At 37.2% G+C, this 8,860-nt stretch overlaps 1 protein-coding gene across 1 annotated transcript in view; it reads right to left on the minus strand.

Annotated features, from left to right (window-relative positions):
* Positions 1 to 825, minus strand: part of sorcs3a (sortilin related VPS10 domain containing receptor 3a) — a 352,179-nt gene extending 351,354 nt beyond the window's left edge. The window contains 1 exon segment of the mRNA XM_056456597.1: positions 144 to 825. Within this exon segment, the coding sequence (XP_056312572.1) occupies positions 144 to 786 (643 nt within the window). The 5' untranslated portion in view covers positions 787 to 825.
* Between the last annotated feature and the right edge of the window lie 8,035 nt (positions 826 to 8,860).

Here is an 8,860-nt window from a genome sequence, read left to right on the forward strand (position 1 = left end):
TTTCACGCCAGGTTGTGGAGATGCTGCTCGCCATGAATGCCCCTGTGGGTTCGTGTGTGCGCAGTGACAACAAGTGAAGCTGACAAGAAGCAAAAAAAAAAAACCAAGCCGCGTAAACAGCAGAAGTACTGAAGGTTGCGGACTTACGCTGCTGTTTTTTCCAGACCAGTACACGACTGCGTGGTTGTGCGCGGAGTCTCCAGCCAGAGAGAAAGTGCTGCTGGTTAGTTTGGGCTCTTCTGGTCTGGAATCCGACACTCTGGCGTCCTGCTCATCCTCCCTGTTCCAGCGAACTTCTGCGCGTTTGCCCTGTCCGTCCACCCGCAGAGCGGAGGTCTTTCTCTGCTCCTCCGAGAGGGCATCAGCGCCCCGCGCGCTCCCCATAAACTCGGGCACGCTTCTCTTCACTCTCCCACTTTCCATTAATTCATCCGAAAACAATTCTTCGTCTAAATCGGACTCGGCGAAGTTCCCCAAAGGCGCGCGGGAGTTTATCCCATCCGCATTTGTTTCCACTTTCGGAGCAATCCCTGGAAAACCATCCGTTGGTACTCCAATATTCGGGTAAAGCACTGCGATCAGCTTGGGATTCTTTTGATCCGGTGGTGTCGGATATTTCCCAGAATCAGGCGGGTCACGCAGATGCTCGTCCCCCGCGTAATTCACTTGCATTGGCGACATGCATGGCGCGCAACTTATATCTGCCTTTACGTTCGGAAAAACAAGAATTAGCCAGGTGGAAATAGTAAAGTGAGCGCCGGGGAAAACACCCAGAGCGGTCTCCATCGTTAGAAGAGAATTTGTTTGTATGGGGGAATGCTTCTCCCCTCCCTACGACTCTCAGACGCGCAGGGAAGCAACTCCAGCGAAGTGTCGGGTTTTAAAGAAGTGCTCCTCAGCTACACCGCTCACGTTCAGGGATGTGATGATGGAGTAAGGCAGCACATAGGGGAGGAACTGAATCCAAGCCAAGCCGCTGCTGCGTCTAGGGAGAGAGAGAAAGAGAGAGTGTGTGAGAGAGCGAGGGAGCGATGGGGAGAGAGAGAGAGAGAGAGAGAGAGAGAGAGAGAGAGAGAGAGAGAGAGAGAGAGAGAGAGAGCGAGCGAGTTGAGCATAACGACATCGTGCATATTACGGTTGAAAGTCTTTTATTTTTATACAGCGAGCGAACTGCATTAAAATTGATACATACTCAAGCTGTTTTACTGCTTATGCACAAATAAATCAGCCTGCTGGAATACTAAGAATTTATAATGATCTATCCGACATATATCCATATCAAATAAAATGCAACAACAAAGACAACAATAAAAGCTAATTATTATTATTATTATTATTATTATTATTATTATTATTATTATTATTATTATTATCATCATCATCATCATAGGGTACATTACCATATAATTGCCAGACCAAAATGTTTTAAATAAATAAATAAATAAATGCAAAGGCCCAAATTCTATTCATAGATAATTAGAATTGAAGTTGTCAAGCCTCGAAAACCTCAAAAAGGAAATATAAAAATGATGACTGTGCAATTGTAAAATAAATCATAACTTTACCAGTGTTTGGTGGAGCACTTTGGGAATTAATTGGAACTTTTCATTGCATTACATACGGTTTACCAAATTGGTCCGATTCTCATGTTCTAATCATTCGCTGATTCGACCCCAAAGGTTAAAAGCTCATTAGAGTGGAGATTATCAGACATTTATTCGCTATTCTATCACTTCAAATGACCTGACGATCAGTCAAACCCATCACAAAGGGATGTAAAGTTCATGTAGAGTTCGTCGTGCTTCTTTTACCACGAGTATTCATTCTTTTTTGAGGCGTTGCAGTCACTGTTCATCGTCAATCCATCGAAAAGTATTCAAACCTCTTCATTTTGCGTATTTCCATCAACGTGATGGCAAATGAACAACAAAATTAGTTTGTTTTTTTATGGACATTAGAATATGCTTTTACAATTCATAATTCTGACTTCTCGATGGCTCAAACTACATATACTAAAATGCCCGGGCGCCTCGTTTGTTTCATAATTATAATACTATCCATTAGAAATAAACAACAACACATAACTCGGAGAATGTACAGTACCGTTTCTTACTCGTATTGTAGCCTATCACTGAGAAGGAGCAGGTATATCTCGTAGGTTTGGCACGTGCAGTCGAGCAGCAGTGACATTTATTCTCCTGTCATCCACGCGTGTGAGGATCCTTTGACCAAACAAGGCGCTCTATGTTGACAGGGACAAAACTGCAGGAGCTCAGCGTGGATAACCAACAGTCCTCACACATCAACGCACATGAGCTGCAACAGTAGGATACCTTTCTTCAGTAGGGACAGGGGGAGTTTTAGATGATCGTGCTGTTTTGTGGTGTGTGTGTGTGTGCGTGTGCGACTGTGTGTGCATGTGTTGGGGCAGACTACTTATTTTTGTTGTGCTCAAATACAGTATTAAGTGTCAATTTTTATAATTTAGATTTATGCATAATCTGAAATAAGCTTTGTATTTGTTTAATTTGTTATGACAGGAAATATTTGGCTGAGATACAACTAAAATATGGAATCTAAGTTTTCAAAATGGAAGATAAACTTTACTTCATGTATTTTTACGGTGGCCGAGAGAGTTTACCTAAGAAAACACATGCAATTACAAAAAAACGCCAGCAAATTAAGCAAATAAAGATCTTCATTCGTTTGACAGCACACATGCTGCGAATCCTCAAAACAAATACACATAAAAAAACGTGCTAACCCTGGTTTACTTTGTTTCATAAGTTAAAAAGTTAATTTAGTACTATTCAGCATTGTGGTAGTAGACAGGCCATTAACTGTCCATGTGTGCTCTAGTTTCAAAATGTTTAATTAATGTAAAGGTCCTGCTTGTTTGTAATTGTAAGAATTTTATTTAATAATTTATACTCTTGTTTTTGTGTTTTATTTATTTCTGTGCTGTTGTTATTATTATTTACCTTCTATCACCCTGAGGTTTTGTTTGCTATATTGTCATCTAGGTGTTGTTTAAAGCATAATAAAAATAATAAATAAACAAAAATTAAAAAACGTGTTGCATTTCCCCACAACACGAACATTAATAAAACGTACACAAAAAGAGCAAAAGACAAAAGAAAAGTTGGAGATAATCTTTGAAAGGTGAGTTTTTGTTTGTTTATTTTATTATCCCGATTCTTAGCCTAAATAACCATAACCTAAATAGCCGGGTCCGTCAGGTTTCAGGATCCTCTTGAAAGATTTCTGTTGTGTTGTGAGAAAATGAGGTCGTTTTCGTAAAAGGTTTGCATTGTAAGAAAATGCAGCATGTTTTTCAAAAATGTGCTTGCGTTGTGAGAAAATGCAGCCTTGGAAAATGCACCCTGGTTTCGAGTGTGGTCCTGGAAAATCTGTTTCTTCCCCTTACCCCACCGCCTTCAAGCTAAAGAGAATTGGAACACCCCTACCCCTTGACATGAACGTGCCAAATGAGGGGTAAGGGGAAGGGCTAAGGAGTAAAATTGGGATAGGGCCTTAGATACTACAAGTAAAGTACATCCTGCACCAATCTCCTCCTTTTAGCTACACTCAAAAAACAACTCACTGGATGAACTCAATTAATTCAGGGCAGGATATCCATCCAATACATTTGTTAGCACCAACTACAAAACAACTATTTACACAATTATATGCAATTGAGTTGGTCCAATGTGATTATCAAATAAAAGTTTAAATACATCTGTATTTTTGTTTAATTTCACTCAAAGTTCTGATAATATCATGTATGACTATTATGTGTCGTACATTTCGAAGTCTCTTAATTTTATTTAAAGTTATCCTAAATCAACTAAAATAGCCATTTTAAAGCATATTTCATGAGTTACATATACAGTTGATTGAGACTGATCTCAGAACTCATTTTAGGACAGTTATTGCTCACTGAGCAAACCAACAAACTGCATTTTTTGCTAATTAAGCTGCCAACACCCAAACCATGGGTGCTTCTCCAAGGTGGTAATCTCAAAACTCAAAGCATTACATAAAACTCTTCTAAATCTTCAAACTAAAGTGAAGATTAAACTGTAACAAGTTTTTTTATTACCTTTAAACACCTAATATTACTTTTATTGTCAATTCAATCACACGCAAAGCATGCTGGGAACTACACTCTAAAAAACAATTACAGCTGCTTGTTCAAACCACCCGTTTAAAATGAGCTGAAACAACACAATTCTTGCAATTTTTTTAGCCAGATTATTTGTTTTATATTCAGTCCACTTACATTTGTAAACCATTAAGTTAACTTAAGTGTTTTGTGTTAGGACAACATCAAGGAATTGTGTTGGTCAAACTACCTGGTTAAGGGATTTGTACACTCAAAAAAAAAATAACGCATTGAATGAACTCAATTTAATTGAGAGCAGGATTTCCATTCAATAAATTTGTTTAGCACCAACTACAAAACAACTATTTACACAATTATATGCAATAGAGTTGGTCCAACGTGATTTTATCAAATAAAAGTTTAAATACATCTGTATTTTTGTTTAATTTCACTCTTATTTGTTTAATTTCAAGTTCTGATAATATCATGTATGATTATTATGTGTCGTACATTTCGAAGTCTCTTAGTTTTATTTAAAGTTATCCTAAATGAACTTAAAGAGCCATTTTAAAGCATATTTCATGAGTTACATATACAGTTGATTGAGACTGATCTCAGAACTCATTTTAGGACAGTTATTGCTCACTGAGCAAAGCAACAAACTGCATTTTTTGCTAATTAAGCTGCCAACACCCAAACCATGGGTGCTTCTGCAAGGTGGTGATCTCAAAACTCAAAGCATTACATGAAACTCTTCTAAATCTTCAAACTAAAGTGAAGATTAAACTGTAACAAGTTTTTTTATTACCTTTAAACACCTAATATTACTTTTATTGTCAATTAAATCACACGCAAAGCATGCTGGGAACTACACTCTAAAAAACAATTACAGCTGCTTGTTCAAACCACCCGTTTAAAATGAGCTGAAACAACACAATTCTTGCAATTTTTTAAGCCAGATTATTTGTTTTATGTTCAGTCCACTTACATTTGTAAACCATTAAGTTAACTTAAGTGTTTTGTGTTAGGACAACATCAAGGAATTGTGTTGGTCAAACTACCTGGTTAAGGGATTTGTACACTCAAAAAAAGTAACGCATTGGATGAACTCAATTTAAATGAGAGCAGGATTTCCATTCAATAAATTTGTTTAGCACCAACTACAAAACAACTACTTACACAATTAAATGCAATTGAGTTGGTCCAACGTGATTTTATCAAATAAAAGTTTAAATACATCTGTATTTTTATTTAACATGAACTCAAGTGTAGCAAATGGTTCTCCTTTAGAAACACCCTAAAATATTAAACTGATTCATAAAAAGCATTCAGAAAATGACTTTTCGTTATTCTATAAAAGTGGCAAAAGGTAAAAAAAACAATATAAGACCTCATTTAGAAAGCAAGTTGTGCTCTCGCGTGAATAATTTGTCACAGCCAGTCAGAAAAACCGTAAAATGTGCAATGTATTTCTGTGCTCTGTTACAGCCCGTGGGTGGAGGGTGGGAGGAGACTGAAGGAGATGGTATTGATAACAGCTAAGCGCTTAGCATATGATACACATTCACTCAAATTAGAATGAAGATGGATTTTTGCCTTCTCCCGCTGTCTCTGCACTAACCCCTACTGGTTACATTATGCTGCAGATTACAGCTGGGCTGAGGTGACAGAGCGTTTGCTGGCAGGTGTCGGAAAAGGTCATTAATGTGGATCAGAAATGATATTTAAGAAGATAAGACTCTAATCTGAAGCAATTAAGATGGTTGTAGATAATCGCATGAGAACATGATTATCTAGACTGGATATGCATGAATCAGTCTTTATTTGCAAATTAGTTTTCATGGATATACAAAATTGGAAAAGCAGGAAAACTGAGGCATGCATATTTAAAGGCAAACGACATCCATATTACAAATATGACAAAATATAAAACACAGATGCATGTATTTTAGGAAAGTGACAGTAGAATATGCATGAAATACTTTACCTAAGTTAGGCCCACACGGAATCTGCGCATGCAGATTTTCCACAGATTTTCAGCAGATTTTTAGCCCATTATTAATTCTGTTTATTTACTTGAGTAAATGTGTGTAAATGTTTATTTATTCAGTTTTTAAATTAATTACAGTAATATTATTGACTAATATGAAAATGTTCATCTGACTTATGTACAATGCCGTTTGTACAGTAATATTTTTTTGTATTTTAGTAGATATTATATATGAGAGACTTGCTTTGTTTACCAAATAAAGTGAATCTAATTGGATTTGCATTTTAAACATTAAATAAAAGTTAAAAAGAAATAATTTTTTTATTTCATATATTAAGGCAGTGTTTCAAAACCCTGTTCCTGAAGGCACACCAACAGTACACATTTTCAACCTTTCCCTAATCAAACACACCTGAATCAACATCATAACATCAGAAGAGACTCCAACACCTGAAGTTAATAGGTCAGAAAAGGGAGACATCCAAAATATGTACTGTTGGCGTGCCTCCAGGAACAGGGTTGGGAAACACTGTATTAAGGTTTTAGTTATGATAATCCCAAAATTATTCCACAGAAATCCGCAGATTTTTACCAAATTTCTCTGCAGAAATAGCAAAAAACGTCTGCAGATTCCGTCTGGCCCTATCTATAGTCACCTATAGTTAAACAGCTGACGTTTACTATTTTGAATCCATTCTGGGTCTGGTTGGAGTATGTTTATCTTAGCTTAGCATAAGTCATTGAATAGGATTAGACCATTAGCATCTCGCTCCAAAAATTCTAAATAGATTTTAGATAATTTTTCTTTTTAAAGCATGATTCTTCTGTAGTTACATTGTGTACTAACGCTGATGGAAGTTGAAAAGTTGCTTATTATTAGGCCAATATTACTGCTGGTTCCTCGTTAATCGCTGGAGTTGCTATTTAAAAATATCCAGCAATAGACTAAATCCACAAAGTAGTCAACTTTATTTTTTTTTACAATTTTAATAGATGTTTTAAGGATCAAAAAATTCTCACTACACACTTTATACACTTTTCTCAGACAGGCATTAACATTTTCACACTGTTCTCAAACTTTCGTACAAAAATAAGTATTATAGAATGAAACCAAAGATCAAAACCATTTGATCTTTATTTATTTACTCTGTAAAGGCACCCTACAGCTATGTAACATCTCATACAAGTCCAACTTTTTAAGCAGTGGTTAGCATCTTCCTTTTGGGTGCTACTGCAGGTGCCTTTGACAGTGCAGAAGGTTTCGTCGACATTGTGGGGAGAAATCTTGCAAACATACAGTACAGCACTTTAGAGTCACGCTGCTAGTGATCGAAGATTAATGTAAATTTGGCAAGCTGAACGCATTCTGTACTGTACAGGAGATACAGCATAGTAAAGATTGATTGACAGTGGTCTACAGACGCAGAACACAATGCACTTAAAAAAAAAAGCATGTGAAATTGCACGAAAAACATCCACGAAACTGCGAGGCCACAAAAGGTGAACCGCATTATAGCGACCCAGACTCCGGATCTGTGAACCCCTCCCCCACTGACCTCTGTACACAATTTTTAGACGTCTCAATATAAAAGACTTATAGTTACAGCCCAGGCTATTGATGGCTTGAACATGTGGTTGATACCTCCAGTAAAATGGCAGTTTACACACGAAGTCACCGTTTCTCAACACAACAGTTCTCATCATGATTACAAGCTGCAAAGGTCCCATTTTTTAAATATACTGCGCACAGACTGATCAATAACGTCCACCAGTATGTTCATTCCCCCGAAAATAGAGCCTTTCCTGTCTGCAGACGGCTATCCAAGGCAAACGCATTCAGTCAGCCTTATTTCTCCGAGCTCGGTTTGCTGTCAAACAGTTGAATTGTGTGTTTTTGCCACCTAAGGCTGCTTTTAAGTGTGGTAACAAAGCAAATTAACTTGCTTGTGCATTCATCGACGACTTGAAATGAGTCATCAGTTGTTCAAGACTTGCTCAAACCCATGTAGGCTCTTTGTAACAAATGGTTGACTTCCAACAAGCATCTGATTTGATCGTCTGACATTGAAGTTGCAGAAGAGATTTGAAGGAGTTTGGTTCATGTTGCTGACATCTCAAGACAAGTCAAGTTTATTGTCATTCCACTACATGTGGACATAAAGTGGAACGAAATGTCATGTCTCATGGCTTCAAACATGGCCTCAGACACTGTTATGAAGATTTTTTTCAACCTCGGATGGGTGTAAACTAGCGCTGCATGACATCTAACATTGCGATTTTTTTATTTTTTTTATTTTGCAATACACATTACGATATAAATGCAATTTTACCAGATGACTTAATGGGCTCTATTTTAGGCACAAAGTCTAAAGCACATGGTGCAAAAGCATTAAGGGCTTGTTCGAATCCACTTTTGCCATTTTAAGGATGGAAAAATATGCTTTGAGCTTCGGCGCATGGTCTAACAGGGTTGTGCTTATTCTCTTATTCTCTGTGTTATGAGTGGTTGTTTGAGCATAACATGCATTAAACCAATCAGAGTGTCATCTCCTGTTCACTTTAAGGGTCAGTTGCGTCACCCCATGGCGCATTTGCTAGCTTCACTAACGAGAAAACATTTAAACAAACAATCTGTTTGAGGATAAAGAACAAGCCTGATCCATCCATTTACTTTCTCTTTACTTTAACTTTACTCTTTTACTTTCGTGGATAAAGAAACGGTGTCGTATGCACTCTACTGAAGACATTCATTAGCCTACATAATT

Source organism: Danio aesculapii, chromosome 1 (genome assembly GCF_903798145.1).
Source record: "Danio aesculapii chromosome 1, fDanAes4.1, whole genome shotgun sequence".
NCBI classification, from domain to species: domain Eukaryota; kingdom Metazoa; phylum Chordata; class Actinopteri; order Cypriniformes; family Danionidae; genus Danio; species Danio aesculapii.